At 45.2% G+C, this 17,824-nt stretch overlaps 2 protein-coding genes across 2 annotated transcripts; one reads left to right on the top strand and one right to left on the bottom strand.

The window, feature by feature from the left end:
- Positions 1-4,781: 4,781 nt before the first annotated feature.
- On the bottom strand, positions 4,782-6,805 carry LOC103996189 (protein DETOXIFICATION 48). The gene is made up of 2 exons (XM_009417046.3): positions 6,607-6,805; positions 4,782-6,441 (listed from the first exon to the last, which is right to left on the bottom strand). Exons 1-2 carry the CDS (start codon positions 6,667-6,669, stop codon positions 4,906-4,908), a joined length of 1,599 nt encoding a protein of 532 aa, XP_009415321.2. The 5' UTR covers positions 6,670-6,805; the 3' UTR covers positions 4,782-4,905.
- Positions 6,806-11,603: 4,798 nt separating this feature from the next.
- LOC135644085 (transcription factor bHLH18-like) lies at positions 11,604-14,327 on the top strand. Its single transcript, XM_065161518.1, has 5 exons — positions 11,604-11,759; positions 11,982-12,090; positions 12,176-12,691; positions 13,114-13,473; positions 13,571-14,327. Exons 2-5 carry the CDS (start codon positions 12,055-12,057, stop codon positions 13,643-13,645), a joined length of 987 nt encoding a protein of 328 aa, XP_065017590.1. The 5' UTR covers positions 11,604-11,759; positions 11,982-12,054; the 3' UTR covers positions 13,646-14,327.
- Positions 14,328-17,824: the final 3,497 nt, after the last annotated feature.

The following is a 17,824-nucleotide window of genomic DNA, read 5'->3' on the forward strand; positions in this document are numbered from 1 at the left end:
TTGATGTAATGGACTTTTAGCTTTTAGTCGTCATAAGGTTACATGTATCAATGCTTCTTTTTCCTAGTGTTTATGGTCCATGAATGTGGTACCGGTGTATCATCTTCACAGTTTAATGCTTAACCTGTTCCAAAAGCTACATGACATTGTCGGAACCCTTAACGTTGCTGGACCTCCCATATCTTCTTATACTATTGCATAGGCTAGCATGTCAACACAAAATATCAAATTTTTTAGAGTTAAGATTCATTTTATTGATGTAGTTATGGATCACCTAAGTTCTATGGTTTATTTATGTTTAAAATAATCTTTATATTTTTAAAAGCATAATAGATAAGTCTTTTCGTCTAAGTTAACAGATGTTAAAGTCTATTTACATGACATGTTGACTTGTAATAAATTATTAATATAATGATATAAAAAAATTTATTGTAGCCCATATGGTTTTGATCATAAGTCACTTAAGCTTTTATGGTTTTACTCGGATTTAAAATAATCTTTATATTTTCAAAAGCATATTATATAAGTTTCTCTTATTAAGTCTGAGTTAATAGATATTAGAGTATATTTACGTGGTATGCTGATTCATAATAAATCGTTAATATAATAATATATAATTTAAATTAAAAAATTAAAACTACCATCAATAGCAGTGGCCTCTTCCGTGCCAATGACAAGCTCTAGAGTTTTCAATCCTACCTCAGGTGGATATGCGTTCTATCTTATATACGTCAATCTTATCGACACGATGGAAATTAATAAGAGTCATAATTGATTGTTGGACTAAGACTACTGAGTTGTTATTTTGTTATTATTCATTTGATATGAAGTCTCCATTTTGTCCTATGACAGACACTTGTGTCGGCAGATAAACAGAATCATCTGTATTTTATGTTTATGTCCACCACTTGCTCATGCATCTTTGGAATTACACGAGGGCATTCCTCCATCCTTGCATTTGACTGAGAAATATATGTGTTGCTTGGCAGATGCTTGGAATCAAGTACTGTTGTATCATTTTACTAAAATGGTACTTGGTATGTATCTGTCCGGGTATATATATATATATATATATATATATATATATAGAGAGAGAGAGAGAGAGAGAGAGAGAGAGAGAGAGAGAGAGAGAGAGAGAGAGAGAGAGAGAGCTCGTGAACACGACCCCTCTTCCCGCCGTTCTGCTGCTTTGCGGATCTTGCTGCCTTGCGCCCCGATGTTCCTTTTGTGGTCCGATCGCACTAGAATTAATCAGATTGTCTTTTTTCTTTTGTTCCTCTACTGCCTGTCATGTTTATTCATCTCTTTGTGCTGTTCAAAATCTTCTCCGAATTGCTGCGGCTCAATTAGTATGCTTGCATGTAGTGTGCGCATCAGTGAATGCGTTCTTGTTCTATTTTTGACTGCAAATGTTTCAGAGTTGAATACGCAACTTACTGGCGGTGACCGACTCGGGTGAAAGAAAAAATAAAATGTTGGATGCTTCGATCTAATTCTCACCGGCCTTATTCGTTGTTCAGAGATTCCGCCGTTCTTTTCTTTCCTGCTCGAAGATCTACGAGTGCATCATGATTGGATCACGGCTTACCTTGAGCATACGTTGATCCAAATATGACGTATCATTTAGAGAGACAGGGGTGAGGTTTACCTATGTTAGGGTGCCATTAATATGGCACATCACACCATGGCTGACGCCGGCCCGACGCTGACACCTCCTCGTTTGCCACTCTTGACTGGTTGTCTTTATTCCGTGGTTTCTCTCCGTGGATCGGTCTAATCTTATCCATGGACATGACAATACGAAACCAAGAAGCGAGTTTGAACAGCGCCCTCATGCGTTTCCATCAGTTCCATCCAGTGCTCTTCCACTTCCATGGCTCGTGGGGGTTGCTTTAGTCGTCACCCTATGAATTCAACCTTCTTCTTCTTCTTCTTTTTTCCCTTCTACTTGCTTCTCTCTCTCCTACTTCCACCTCACGTTACTTGCTTGGATTCTAATGTTTGGAGCCCGATACCGAAGCCAAGCCGATCTTTCTTTGTTGTTCAAGGCATTCCGGGTCAAACGCTTCCCACACCACTCCACTCCACTCTCTCTTGCTTCCAAGGAAGAGATGCCGGATCTCCTTTGCCATAAATTTCATCCTTCCTCGACCAACTCGGCTTCAAACATGGTATCTTATAAAGGATATATGTTGAATCGGAGCAGAGTGGGCGGACGTCCGTGGTTGGTGGAACCTCACTAGAGAACCAGAAGGCCGCTTTCTTTTGAGCAATCGAGTGCCCTTCTTTAGATGGGATGGGATGGAATCGAAAGATACGTGTGGGAGCGTGGATCGGCTTCTTGTGTCAACACCAGATCTCCCCAAAATAGGAAGGTGGGATGCGTCGCACTCTCCCCCACTCAAAACATGAGATCAGTGCTACCCCCCGCCGTTGTGGCCCCCACAACGAGGAGCATGCCTTGCGTTGTAGCACGCGACCCCTGTTCAAAGCGTTGAATTCTGATCGCGTTCGCCCACGGTCAAAGTTGGAAGAGTGCTCTTCGCTTTTACCGATGGGAATAGCCAACAACATCTCTTTCCATACGCCTCAGATGCTTGTCCCGGTGGAAGCCTCTCTGCGGTTGCTGTTCCTCTCTACCCTTCCTTCACCTCATCCAGAAGACCTGAACGGGTCAAAGGAGCTTCTCAATTCTTGGTCCTTCCTTTACAGAGCCACGTGACAAGCCGATATATGAACAGGAGCCACATAGCCTGGTTCACTTTGACCCTGTCCCGCGTGGCAGGAAGAACCCGTCAGAGCAGGGAAAGAAAGCGAAGCCACTGCCCTCATGTCGCTCCAAGCTCCCGCCCCACACCTCCTCCTCTTTTCAGCACGTGGTTGGTGATCGAGCTTGTGCGCGATAAGGAGCACCGTGATGTTTTCTTTGTCTTGCCCGTGGTCCATCAGCAACAATTCTACATAAACGACACCGGGGACGTCGTGAGCTCCGGACCCCATGCATGTCCCGCCGCCCAACTCACCATCGCCTTCGTTGCAATCCCAGTGCCATAATATGTGTCATCGCACACCCTTTTTTCAGCATTATTATTTTTTACAAAAAGAAACTAAAAAAAAAAAGGGAAAGAAGGACATTTAAGACGGTGCCTTAGCGTTATCCCTTCGTATTGGACACCTGCGGTTTTCGACTCCGACCATTCCTACCTACGAGAGGGCCGATTCGGAAAGCAACACAGGTTCATCATTTGGTGGACGCTGCGCTGAGGTGCAACGGATACACCCTCGAAGCTTACTTAGGGTTGTCGTGTGTGTGCGCGTGGAAAAAGACGATCTCGGAGTTGCGGCCGTCAAAGCGTCAACCGTTGTTGGGGCCGTCAAAAAATATTACTTGTTGAACTACATAGATTGACGCATGTGTGGAGTCGAAGACTCGGTCGGCTTCGAGAAACCAGTCAAAATGCGGTGGTTCGATTGGTCCGTAATGGCGCCGCAATCGCACCCACAACTGTTTGCGCCGGTCGGTATTGGAGGAGGAGGGTGCTGTATGAATAATGCATCACTTTGTCCATCTGGTCGTTACGTTGCCATCGCCGTTTTCACTAAATTGCGGCTGAGATTTCACACACAAAAAATACTAATTAATTTGGATAAGATAATGTTTTAAAAAATGATGTCGATTTTGTAGTAAATGATACATAAAATGTATTGTTTTTTATTTCGAACTTACTAAACATATGAATTTTTTTTTACTCGCAATCAATGAATCTTATTTCATTACGTTTATTGTTAAAACAATCATTCTCAGATGACATCCCTTAAGAGATATAAATAATTATTTTACCTCTAAAAAGATATTTTTAGTTATTCGAGTCGAGTCGCGACACTTAGATGACATCCCTTAAGAGGAATTTCTACCCTTGATGATTTTTTTTACCCTTTAAAATAGTCGTGGTGTATAGAAAATCTAAGAATTTCTTATTATTATTTTTTCTTGAAGTTCCTTAGTTGCTTATACATTAGATATAATAAATTTATTTATCTTCTTTTTACACGATAAATAGTCGAGATCAAGTGGTCATCATGAATGTATCAACTAATCTAGTTGATAGAAACATTGATAATAATAATAATAGTAATAATAATAATAAGAATAATAAATAATAAGAAGTAGCCGTTTGCATAGTAGACAAACCCATATACGCTTACGTCCCAGGTGACGTAAGCTTGGTGGCACATATTGGGTACGTGACCACTAAATGAAGCAGGCGATGCGGTGAAGGGAAAAGGAGGCGATGCAGCCGAATTGATTGGTTGGAAGGTGACAAGTGCAGAATGGAAACGCGTTTTTAGATAAACTAGTGCAAGAGAATGTTAAGAGCTTGCTTTCGAGGCCACTCTTTATGATATGGTGGTGTTTGGAAGTCAAGACGTGACTCTACCGAGAGGAGTCGAGTGCAGCAACACGACAGGACATACAGAAGGAAAAAAGGCAAAAGCGAGTAATGCAGCATTACTAATCGGCTTTAAGCTGCAGAAAGTCCCACTGAAGCAAGATTAGTGGCGGCGTATTATTATAAAGGGAATGAATGCTCCCAACCGGTAAGTGTCCGGTGGCCAAAGTGCGATCCTCCCATCCACTGTCTAAAGTGGCATTTTTAGTGTCCATCTCTCGAGCTTGCAAGCAGAGAAGAAGAAGAAGAAGAAGAAAGAGGAGGAAATCAACCCGAGCGCTGACTGATATCCGTGAACTCATATTGCCCTTTCGGACGGACACAGATGCAAAACTTAATGTCATGTATATCCTCCATTCATTCATCAGATTACAAAAAACAACAAAAGGAAAAGTTTTGAGGGCAAGAATATAAGATTACAAAGCCTCGTCTCGAAAGAACTGATGAACCCCACTCATCCGGCACAGTCAATGAGATGATCTGTTTCTGAACTAGTAGTACTTGCTCCCTCCACGTCATGTTTCATGCACGGTTTCCCTGCCCTCTCTCGGTCTTCTACGAGAGAAGGTGATCGTCCACTGCCATCGCCGCTGGTGTCTGCAGTAATAGGAATGAGTTGAGGAGGAGGAGGAGGAGGAGGAGCGCTCGAAGCTTTTGTCAATTCCGTAGCTCTCTCCATCTCCGTCATCCAATCCGTTCTGGCCAGTGCGTATGCCATGAGGGCCGCGCATGATGTCTGCGCCGCCAGCAACCCCAACCATAGGCCCGGGAGCCCCATTTTCCCGACGAAACCCAGCAGTACGGCCACGGGCATTCCGACCAAGTAGAAGGAGCTCAGATTGATGTTAGCCCCGGTGCTCGGCCTCGCGCTCCCCCTTAGCACGCCGCACCCGGTGGTCTGCGGGCAATTCCCCAGCTCGCACAGCCCCGCAATCGGCAGAGCCACGGACGTGAGCTTCAGAATCTCCGCGTCGGTGGTGAATAGCCTTCCCCACCGATGCCTCATCAAGGTCGTGAATGCCATCGCTGCGAGTCCCAGCCCCACGGCGCACGCCAACGATACCAGGGTCGCCGTCCGGGCCTTGGCGGGACGATTCGCGCCCAACACGTTGCCGACGCGGGTCGACACCCCAAGGCTCAACGCCGACGGGAAGACGTACACCAACGACGTCGTCTGGATCAGTATCCCCATGGAAGCGACAGCTGCCCTGGGGTTGGCGAGCAGGCCACTGAAGAGTATCATGAACTCGTACCACCACCATTCGAGGCACACGGACACGCACGACGGCACGGCGAGCTTCAGCAGCTTCGACCACCCCCGAAGGCAGTCCATGCTCGGGCTCACCCACGAGTCCTTGCACACGCCGGAGCAGAGGACGAAGAGAAGCAAGCAAATCAGGAGATTCAAGTTGGTCCAGACCATCGCCACGGCCACGCCCGCGATGCCCATTTTGAGATGCACCACCAGGATATAATTCAGCGGCACGTGGAGGACGACGGAGACTAGCGAGCAGTACGTGATCGGAAAAGTGATGTTCTGAGATCTCAGATAGATGCGAAGAGGGTGCAGAAATGACAAGAAGAACAGGTCAGGAATGGCGAATGTGATGAAGACGTGGGCGGCGGAGGAAATCTGCTCGTCCTGACCGCACCACAGGAGGACTCTCTTCATGTTGAGCCACAGGAAGGAGATTGGGAGGGAGGCGGATAGGAGAAGCAGGATGGCCCGTTGCAGAGTGAGAGCAAGGAGCTTGCGTTGCTTCGCGCCGAATGCCTGGCCGCATATGGGCTCCATGCCCATGGCGAGGCCGGAGAGGACGGAGTAGCCCGTGATATTAGCAACCCCGATCGACAGAGAGCCGCCTGCAAGCTCGAGCTCCCCGAGAAAGCCAAGGAAAAGCATCGACACCATGGCGCGCGAGTAAAGAACGAGGCCAGTGAGAGCCGTGGGGATAGATATCTTCCCTATGGCTCTCATTTCCTCCACCACCTGAATCCAATTCAATCAAGCGACGCATATTAATCTCCAGCACCCATATAAAAAAAGCCAAGTAAAGAACAGAGACCTAGCGGCCAAAAGCTTTGGTGTCGCACATAGGGGACACACCACTAGTCTATGCATATATCAGCAGGAGCTTGCTTCCGGTGTGTTTACCTCTGAAAGAGCAGGGCATCTATGGAGATCTAAATCAGGGGGTTGAAGAGGGAGATGCTCCATGAACTTGTCGTGAGACTTCTTCTGGGAGGGGAGGACGGTGTGGTGTTGCAGACGGCGCTGCGGCTTCCTTGCTGTGGCTTCTCTACGTTTCCTCCTCCTCTGGTTCTTTGCTGTGTTTGCTGCCCTCGAACGAACGGGGGAGGGAACGCGGATCTCCTTAAATAATGGGATACGACACGACCAGCCAACACGTGTCGATTGTTTATTCTCATGGTGGGACTCGGGAACACACTGCGGCCCTCTTCCACCGGCTCCATTTCATCGGGACATCATACGATTGGGCGAAGGGGCACCGACTCATGTACGTGCTCACCCTCTCTCTACGGATGGACGGTTGACGGGGACTTGGACTTCGTATGACTCGCCTCGTTTGCGTGTCATGCTTGCAGAACCTCCGCAGCCACCGAAGACGCAATCGCTGACACTTAATTCTGGAGATATATGTGAAATCTGATCTTTTGATCCACGCTCGTCTGCGTGCAAAGGCTGCGGCTGATTCCAAGCCATTTTACCTTGCTTTGCGCATCATCTCAGCTTTCACCACAACGTAAAGCAACAAACAAAGAAGAAGATACAACTTTCTCTGTTTTTAGTCCTGCCACCTCCCCCATCTTTTTCTTATTCCATCAGCAGCATTGTTGTTCTTTCCCCGTGCTTCCAAAGGTTTCACTTTGTTCGACCTCCAGAAAAGTGCAAGGATGCCGGGGTTGGTGCTCTGTTACCCGAGTTTTGTTGGAATCCTTGGCACCCCTTCACCCACCCTTTATTCCTTGGGCCTCGAGTGCTTCCTTTGCCGCGGGGGCCCCTTCCACTCCCTCCTGCGTTTTGTTCCTTCTCCAACTTATCTCCACGTTCCCGTTTTCTCTGACGTCGCTTTAGTTCTCGAAGGGTCTCGTGACTCGGATCACAGGCGCTCACCGAGCTTCGTCTCCCCGAGCGTCAATCTTCCTCCGCTGGTGTGGTGCTATGAAACACGTAAAGGTACAATTGAGTCCTTTGTTTTGTTTATGGTGACACGGAATGAACTTTTCGAAGGAGACACAAAGAACACGAGGACAGATGAAATTAAACAAAAAAAAGATAATATCAAACCTAACAATGTTCTTCTTGCGTTAGCTTTTCATCAATAGAAAACTAGTATGTTACGTCCGATGAGATAACATAATATAGCAGATCATTGATATAGATCGTAGAATCTGATGCCTCCTCCTGAAATGTATGTGCCGACATATAAATAGTCCAACCCACTTTGGAGAGAGACTTACATGTGCCCAAGTTGATCATAAATTTATCCCCTCCGCAGAGGGAATAAACGAGTGAGAGAGCGAGCAGAGTGGTTGTCAAGTACGCCATGATCGATGGCTTCCGTTGGCTCCTTCCTTGCAAGCCTGCCCACCACCATTCTGATGCTTCTCCGTGGCCTACTCCGGTCTCATCTTGTTCTCTTCTTCTGCAGCTACTTCGGCCGGCTCCAACGCGTGTAGGTTTTGCTCGGCCACCGATCTTGAAGCTTTTGAGTTTGGGATCGACAGGCTCTGCCACCATTGCTGTTCTTAATGCGTATTAACCGGATCTTCCCAGTTAAGGTGAGTTCTCGCTGTAGTTCGTGTATCTTGCTTTCTCTCTTTAAATATAAGCCAAGTAAACAAAGAAGAATCAAATCCTGGAATTGGCTCAAAGTCCTGCAAATGATTGATGAACTCTTATCGATGATCACGGTGAATAATTCTGGAATTAACTTCCTTCAAGCTGGTCTCTGGCGGTCGGCTCTTCTTCGATTGCCAACCAAGCGCTGCATACGTTATACGATGCGGTGGCTAACCATGGAGTAGCTTGTGGAGACTCGGAACACTAACTTAGCCCATGAGCCAAGTCCAACGCCCTGTATACATTGTTGGGCTGTGGCGTATCGTAAGACGACAGACTTGTGGACACTGGAGATGAGCAATCAATCTATCGACTACGGAGATTGAAGCTAAAGGAGACGGCAGTCCATAACAAATTATGGCGCAATTTCCAGGACTTAAATTCCCTGTCTACCTACCATCAAATCAAATCTCAATCAACAACTTCTCCATCCATGGATCGTAGAAGAACCACTATAGATTGTCTTTTACCGCCATGATCTCTTCCACCGAACATGTTTCTTTGTTGCGCCTTCCAACACGTGGAAAACTATGGAAGATGTCCGTCCCATATGAACCGGGAGAAGCCCAGACAATAAAATGTACAGTAAATACAGAATCAACTGGAGCCCGATATTGCCGTCTCCTGTTGCCACTTGACATTATTATCGTCCTCGCATTGTCAACACGACGTCCATCTTTTCTTGCTCCCACGACTGTATCTATGATGTTGACAAAGAGATGCCCACACTCTCAACGTTGGCATGGCGACGGCCCACCGTAGACTGCAGCAACTCCACTCTTTGCCAGCCAAATAACAAGGATAACTTTATATTTACTTTTTACGACATTAACTGTGCTCGGTTGATCTTTTTTAACTTCTCTTACGAGGGAGGATTCATCAGAATCTGCTCGTGCTATGACTCTTATTCTGATCGAATCTGTCATGTCCCTACTTGGAGTCTGCCAAGTAGAAAGCGTTTGCGGGGCAATGGCGATCTAGCCAGTAGACAATTCATCGAACATAATTAACGCATGGCCAAAAAGAGATCCACGTGAACTAGTTGAGCCCATCGATTTTACTGTCTGGCTAATCGACATCCGGGTCTCGCATTATTAGATTTAATGTCTCAAGGGAATCTTAATCGGGTTGCTGTCACGGAGCACCCATGCTCCAGTTCAATAATCTAAATGCTACCATTGGTTGGAGAAGTAACTACGACTGAGATGATCTTGCGCTTGATTTCTGCTGAGTTTGATTTAATTAGTCCTGCTAACGACTGTTCCATTCCTCTGAAATCTAACGCAGTTCATCCAAAGCGGCAGGGCAATATTTTAGACAGCAGTGATAGATAGCACTGAGAAGCCTTTGGAGTTAGAAGATTACAGAGGATCTCCGTTGTTGAAGGTAGGTAGCTAAATGTTTGGAAGATGCTGGCCATCTTTGACGGCTACCTCCGGCCTCGGTACCATCCCACATGATCGACGCCCCCAAGCGGGTGCTCGAAGAGGACACATGAGTCGGTACGAAGTGGTAAGGGTCAAGTGGGATTTGGAGCATTCCTTGTCTTCGTTCCTCCGATGCTGAGAACAATAGATATGGGAAGATGCTGGTGCTCGATCATGCGGCCACATCATGACATGTTTGGGGGATTATCGAGCTAGGCTGTTTCCAAGGAGGGAAGGACGGTGAGATCCAGACATGACAAGACAACTGCATTCGTTTTTGGGTAAAGCTGCATGCTCACCAAAGAGTCGATTGATTCCAGCACGTGATTCTTTATATCCTCTTGCTAGAGTGGACCATCCATCCACGTGAATGATTGACAGAATACTCCACTGGTTGAGCAAAAAAATAACATCTTCAGCAGGAGGTGAATGATTGACAGTATACTTCACTGATCGAGAAAAATAGCATCTTTAAGATCCTACAATTCATTTGATTTAGACCTGAATCTTATTATATAGAGGAGGAAGAGAGTGTCAGATTTGTTTTTTAATTAAAAAATTATTATATGAAATGATGTTCATGATGTTCATATACTTTAGCTTATGTCATTTTCTAGATATATTTTTACAGCCTGAGTAACTCTAAACTTGAGGACTGAGAGATGGATATGACCAACAAGATCTATATATACATATATATATATGGTTTCAGAAAGGATTATTCCAAGAAGATTGAGCACGGTTGGATCCAATATTGCTGGGATATGTAGTAGTGGGTGAGGTAGCAAGTGCACTAATTATTTATATCTTCGCTTTCCATAGATTATTGAGAAATAGGAATCTCGTGCTCAATAATTGGCGATATAGTATTCACTGGAGGCGTCGAAACGTACAAACGGATGCAACAAGGTCGTAGCTTGCGAGCGATTCGAGCTGTTCCAGCAATTCAGCGAATCGTGAACGTGCGGAAACTGGATTGGGTGATACACTATGGGATTCCGAAAGATTTGATGGAACTCAGTTAGATTATTGTGCGGTCGGTACAGATCTTCTCATCATAATTAAGATTTTTCTTGTTTTCCTGAAAGATTTGTGTTTTTTTTACATTCTCCTCTGAACCTAAAATGATTCGAATGCGTTTCCTCATGAAATGCCCACATCACAAGTGATACTGTACTTCAAGCATACGAATTCTGGTTCTTCAGTTTTCACCCTTTGATTCTGTTCTCGACATTATCAAGAACTTGTACATCATTAAGATAGATATGTCGGAGTCACTATGCAGAGTTACATGCACCTGAATCGCTAGTAATCTTCTTACGCATGCCACGCACGGTCGGTACTGCCAACGGAAAAGGTTATACAATCACAGACGGATCGACTGAAACACCAATTATCTATTGGCCATGAATATTTCAGCTATCGATGAAAACTATTCGTAGCTGTATATGACGTCGGTGGCAGAATAGAGCAGAGCAGGCAACAGGAGGAGGTGGTGGATGGCAGCAACGATCTCTTGTTTGCTGTCTTTATTAGCTGTTGCTGATGACTCACAAACAAACGACGATTTGCTGAGTTTTTAGTTTGTAATACAGAGCTAAAAGAAGTTTTTGAGGATGTTGGCATCCACTAGAATCGAGCTTCAGTGTGATTTGTTTGGGGGGGAATAACAATGTTGCTATATCGTCTTCCATCTCGGTAACTCGATCCGTGTCTGTAGAAATATATGGAGTTATCCTTCTTTAGATCTTCGTTTCAGAAAATAATAATTTTTGTTGGCCTGTGGCTGCCTGCTGGGTCAGCAATGTCGGAGTAATTAAAAGGAGGAGACAGAGCAGAAATAATAGAGATGGAGACGGAAAGATGTAGCTTTGAAGTCCTATATATAGAGCCAAAATCCTCCATAAAAACAGTGATAGAGGGAAGCACGAAGGTTCAACCCGCAGAAGCGTGTAGATCAGATAAAAAATTCGAAAGGAGAATACTGCTCTTTTCTCCGTCGACTTGCTGCTGCAGGTTGGCTTTCATCCTCTCTTTGAAAACTATTGGAGCATTCTTTGGTTTCCTCCTTTCTGGTTCTTGGTTTTCTTCGGTATCAAGTAGCTTTGACACAAAAGAGGCTTTTTTTTATTTTTCGTCCATGGATCTTTATTATTATTATTATTATTTTTGATGATTCCATCTTGATTCTCGCAAGCATCGAACTAAACTCGTACGCTTTGATGAAAACTGCTCCAGAATTTGATCCTGAAGAACGATCATCTGCCTGGGTACTACTGCATATTCCTCTGTAGGGGAAGAACCTGTGGCCATGGAAGCATTGGCATCTCCATGCTATTCTGACATGGTAAGGAGGTCGGGCTGAGGTCTTTTTGGTTGCAAATCCAACTTTTAGACCAAAAAGAAGCATTCTAAGTTCCTACGATTGACAGGGAATGGAACAGAGTTTCTTGAATCAGTGGGAGTTGACCAATTTAGATCAGTTCGGCACACAACAACTAGAACTAGCCCTCGGGCAAGATCTAGAACGATCTCCCTCCTCTGAAAGCTACACGTCATACTCTTCCTTCCATCCACCAGCGAGCACCGAGAGGGCCAAGAAACTCATCAAGACCAGCAGCTGGAGTTCTTGCACCACCGACAAGAACTCGGCGGCGCTCTCGGATGCCTCGTGTCCAAGAATCCTGTCATTTGGCAACCCGGAATCACCACTTTGTCACTCCAACCTGAGTCACGCTGTAACGATGAAGAAGAAAGAAGAGACGGACGTCTCGATTCCCTCAAAGAGGAACTACGGTGCCATGTCCGGAGATGGAACCAAGAGGGCGAACGCGGGGGCCAGGCCGGCCTCTCATAACCAGGAACACATCATGGCCGAGAGAAAGCGAAGAGAGAAGCTCAGCCAGAGATTCATAGAGCTATCCGCGGTGGTTCCTGACCTAAAGAAGGTGTGTTCTCGATCCATTTTTGGTTTTCGATGTGCTTCATCCTGTAGGTTTTAGTAGATCACGTTTTGTTGCAGAGATAGATGCATATTTCTTTCTTTGAGGCAATGTAAAGAAACCTTAGATGTTGTCGTACAATAGTTTCAAGAATCAGCAGTCGGATCTCATAGTAGATAATGCGATCGGTAGATCTGGTTTACTTAAATTTCTCTCCAAGTAATCTACGAATGACGGAATGAAACAATGGAGCGAGGAGCAAATTAAGTTGCAAACTGAAATTGGTCACATTTCGATTTCATCAAGCAACATAAATGCTTGCATTCCTTCTCTGTAGTCTCCGACTATCGATGTTCCTCATCTCTGATATACTTGGAACTTGCAAAGTAGCTGACAGAATGTATCTCCAAATTTTTGTTCTTTGGAAGATGGACAAAGCTTCTGTTCTCGGAGATGCTATCAAGTACCTGAAGCAACTTCAGGAGAAGGTTACGAGCCTCCAAGATCAAGTTACACAGAGGAACGTTGAATCGGCAGTGCTTGTCAAGAAATCTCAGCTCTGTGCAAATGACGATAGCTCCTCCTCCGACGAGAACTTCGACGAGAGCCTCCCGGAGATCGAGGCCAGGGTGTGCGACAAGACTATCCTCATCAAGATTCACTGCGAGAACCGGAAAGGGATATTGGTGAAAGCGCTCTCTGAGATCGAGAAGCTCCACCTTTCTGTAACGAACACAAGCGTCATGCCTTTCACCAGCTCTTCTCTCGACATCACCGTGATGACTCAGGCAAGATTCTTTAAACCTCTGGTGCCTACGATTCTGCACTCACTAGCAATTCATATCTAGTTTGAACACTCGATGAGCTTGTCATCTTCTTTTACAGACCGAAGAGGAGTTCTCCATGTCAGCCAAAGACCTGGTGAAGAAGCTGAATTCTGTTTTCAGAGAATTCATGTGATGAAGCCAATCGAGCTCTATGTAGAAAAGAAAGGTTTATGGCGGTCTGCCTCTTTTTCGTGTTTTTCCCCCTTTTGTTTTAAGCTAGTTTCGGTTCCCAGTCTTTTCCAGTATCATCATCATCATCTTCTTCTTGTTCTTCTTTCTTCTTCTTCTTCTGGACCCGTTAATCATCCTCCGAAGGTCACCATTTCCCCCCTGTTTTGCTGCATGAGTTTCGTCCTCAGGCTCTTTTTGCTCCTCTTTTTCTCGAGCTTTTTTACATGTTGAGCTGATCGTTCATGTTTTCACAAGAGAAGAGCGAGACACTCACTCGGGTTCTGTTGAGCTTTTGTTTTTTGAGGACTTTGTGGGGGAAGTTGACTTTTGAATTCGTTTCTTATCTTCCCTTCCCTTGTAGCCCTTTCCTCTGATGAGTTCGACGATCGAAACTTGCTTCCTCGGTCCCCGATCAATGTTCGTTTGATCCTGGAAGCCCGAGTAGGTGCTCTACTTAGTTCCGGAGGACGACCGACTCTTGTTTCAGATGTTTGAGGTGATCCTTCATGATGGCCATACGAATAATTCCTAGCTGTTCTTTCTTGCTTGTGTAGTCTTGTGGAGATCTGTAAGGAAAAAAGCAGACATGTAGCATGGCAGATAATTACTAATAAATGGTTTCCAAGGCTCCTCGTCGCATGTTATGAGCTGTGAGCCCTTTTTCTTATTCTTTTATCTGGTCTCCTCGAACAAGAGGATCTAATTCGAGGCAAACCAGATTGCATCGTAGAGGAAGACAGGTGGCAAATCGTTGGCTGGGGCGTTTAATAATGCTGGAGAATCTCATGCAAAAGTACTCCAATGAAATGAAATATGTATTTCTTCATGAAAATATTACTTTATGGTCACAGTCTCATTCAATCCCCATCACCGATTGTGAAGCCTTTGTCCGGACTACAACGAGCAAACAAGCAGTACAGTCTTCATAGAAGCACCGAGAAAGAAGTTGCAATCACAAATGCAGACCACTGAGCTTCTACTGTGATTACGATGTGCAATTATCTTTGTCGAAAGGAATCATCACTGAGCTGCTTCTACTGTGAGTATGATGTGCAAATATCTGTCTTGTTCTTGACATGGTAATTTTTCGCCTGTATTGATCATCTAAGGGAAACGATTGAATCAACTTTACCAACCTTCAAAGGAAAACTTTAGGAAATATGATGCTAATTTCTACAGTCCTGTCACGATCACCTCGCTGCATAATAATGCAATACTTTAAAGCCGCTGTTCTGCTCGAGTCAAATAAAAAGGGCCGCATGGTGTGTGCAGGCTCTGACGTGAAAGGCTGAGAAGAAGGATAACGCGAATACTTGGCTCCAGAGAGTGATAGCACAATCATGCAGCCATGGAGATGGATAGATGGTGGTCCAAACCAAACAGTTGGGTCGGTGTTTCAACCACCGCCATGATAGGCGTCCAGCAAAGGATTCAGAGATAATGCACGCAGTAGATTGCCATGCTTCCGCATATATCCGCGACAGAGCAGCTAGGCTGGCTGTGGCCACATGGCCAATTCTTTCCCACGCTCCCAAAAGCTTGTCAAGGCAATGTGATAGCTGCTGCTTCCCTCCCTCCTTGGAAGCTAGAGATGGGATCGAAGATGACTCATGCTTATAAATCAATCATGTGCTAGCTTTTCTGGCCACTTTCACTTTGTCACCGAGATGACGATCAGATGGATAAAGATGCTTCCTGTTGGCAATGTATGGTTATTGCCACGCTCCGATCATTTCACCCTGCTTGCCTTCGTCTTCTTCCCCACTTTTTCCTTGCCGTCTGAGACTACTTTTAACTTCGGATGCCTTCTTTTTTACTCGAGAAGAAGCACAAAGGAAAGGGAGGAAGTTGAAAGTTTGTACACTCATCCAAGCAAGGAAGAGAGAGAGAGAGAGAGAGAGAGAGAGAGAGAGGGGAAGAAATAGCTGAGGCCAGCATTGGGCATGAAAGAAGACTCGGACCTAACTCAATTAGAATGAGTGATATGTGGCGGACCAAAAGGCCCGGAAATGAAATATATCAACAAGTATTTGGTCGAATAGGTTTCTCTCATCAACAAGTAGTGGTTTTTTCGTCGAATTTTTGAAGACCATAAAGATATAAATTTCTGACGGATACTAAATTCGATAGCTCTATCTGTATCAGAAGCAGTCGGGCAGATGTAAATTGGGTGGGATGTGTAGGACTAAACATGATAGGAACGAATCGAGGATGATGAAGGGATGGAAGAATATAGATGACGAAGAGTTACTTTCCGGTCTGCTAAATTCACCCGAATGGAATTGGGTGCAAGTTAAATGGAGGGAAGGGAACCAAGTCGAATGTTCCTGTCATCCAAATGCAATCGATCGTCGGTCGATCGGATGAAGAAGCTTCCGTCCAACAACATCTGATTCGCTACGTATCGCAGAGCTGCTGGGTGGGAAGGTAGCACGGAGGGATGGGCACCGTCCCTACCGCTGCGCCGATTAACCTGCATTCACATTCCCCTCCTCTCGCTCGATTGGTGTTCCATGGCGAGCTAATCTAAACTAGAGGTGTACCTATTTCTTTAACGCTTCGATGATATGCCAACATCACAGTAAGAGAATACTTGTACATTTCCGCTGCAGCGGGACAAACATGCACGCTCTGTGCACGTGGCCGGGTTCATGCATGCAACACCTCTGCCATCTTTGTACTTGTGGCATGAATACTTGGCAGACGTGGAACACCTCACCATCAGATCCAGTAATCTGACATCATCCCACTCACTTCTCTCCGTCGAATCGAATGCCATCCATCGCGTTCTCTTTCGGCCGACGCTCGCTAGCTTCATACGATCAACATGTCATGTCTGTCAAATGGCTTGCCCTACCGTGGCTGGCATTCGTTCGAGTGTTGCACCACCATACGTGTAACCAAGGTGATTACCGAGGAGGAACGCAGTGGGGGACTGCTTAAAAAGGCTCATCAGCTGCAGCAGGGAAGGTTGGTGCTACTTAGCCATCACTCATTGACCATTCCAAGTACGACGGGACTGCCGTCGTCCTTCCTCTCCCGAGTACGGGGCTAGGTTCTACCCGCCTTGTTTTGTTCTCCTTGCATGCAACGTGGCACTCGTCCTCTCCACGTTAACCGAGTCACATCGAAGACCTCAGTGCCGATGGATCCTACCGAGGAACAAAAAGGAAGCCTTTAGGATCGTCTTTCGAGGGCATGCATATCGCGCAACTCGATTGACAGTCAACAAAAAGCTGAATGGTCACGTACAGGCCAATGGTTCCGACGTCATTGCGTACTGTCGAAACCTCGTGATACTATTTCTCCAATCATGAAGGCTTTCGATTGGAAGATACGAGCAATATTGATTGAAGGTGGGCATGCCTTTTTTTTTCCCCTCTCTCTGAGAAACTAGAAGAGCCGCCATTAACAGCGACCGGAGCGAGCTAGCTTAGATTAGAAACTCCAACCTTTCCCGTGGGGATGGTTGTTGAAGGGTCCTAATCTTCCTACTTTGTGTTCCTTGGACACTTATATAGAGGCAAACATAGGTTGTTTGCACATAGCACTATGGTGCACGGCATACTAATCTCTCGACGCTACGTGTGCGTGGTGAACCAGCAATTTCACGTGAACCCTCCTCGCCTTGTGTTTGCAACTTTTAATGACTTCGTCAAAGAATTCTTTCGTCCATCAATTTTCTACCTTCCTTTTCTTAATAGCATCCTCCTATTCTTCCATCTTCTGAAATCATGCTTTTAAATCTGTAGATCCAATGCCCAAGTTTCGGCACATCAAATTATCTCAATTAGCTCAGCCCAGGGTTGATCGATCTTAGAGGTGATATATACTCTCGCGGATATACAGAACTATAGTTCTTCTATCTCCTGAAATTGTTTTTCAATACATCGATCATGAATATTCATATACAGTCCACAATAGTAATCGATAAATAGTTTCTTACAGAAAGAAACAGAACCAATAAAGCTTTCCTCTCGAGTTCCCACACAAACCTGATGAGGCAAGATATAAATTCAACCAGAATTTTCTTTTATTATGTTTTACTGTCAATCTGTATCTATAAACTACAAGAAAAATCATATTACATGTCGAGTAAATTTTCTTATGGAAGTCCACGTTAGGTTGGCTGGTGGAGGTC

The sequence above is a fragment of the Musa acuminata genome, chromosome BXJ3-8, assembly GCF_036884655.1.
Source record: "Musa acuminata AAA Group cultivar baxijiao chromosome BXJ3-8, Cavendish_Baxijiao_AAA, whole genome shotgun sequence".
NCBI classification, from domain to species: Eukaryota; Viridiplantae; Streptophyta; class Magnoliopsida; order Zingiberales; family Musaceae; genus Musa; species Musa acuminata.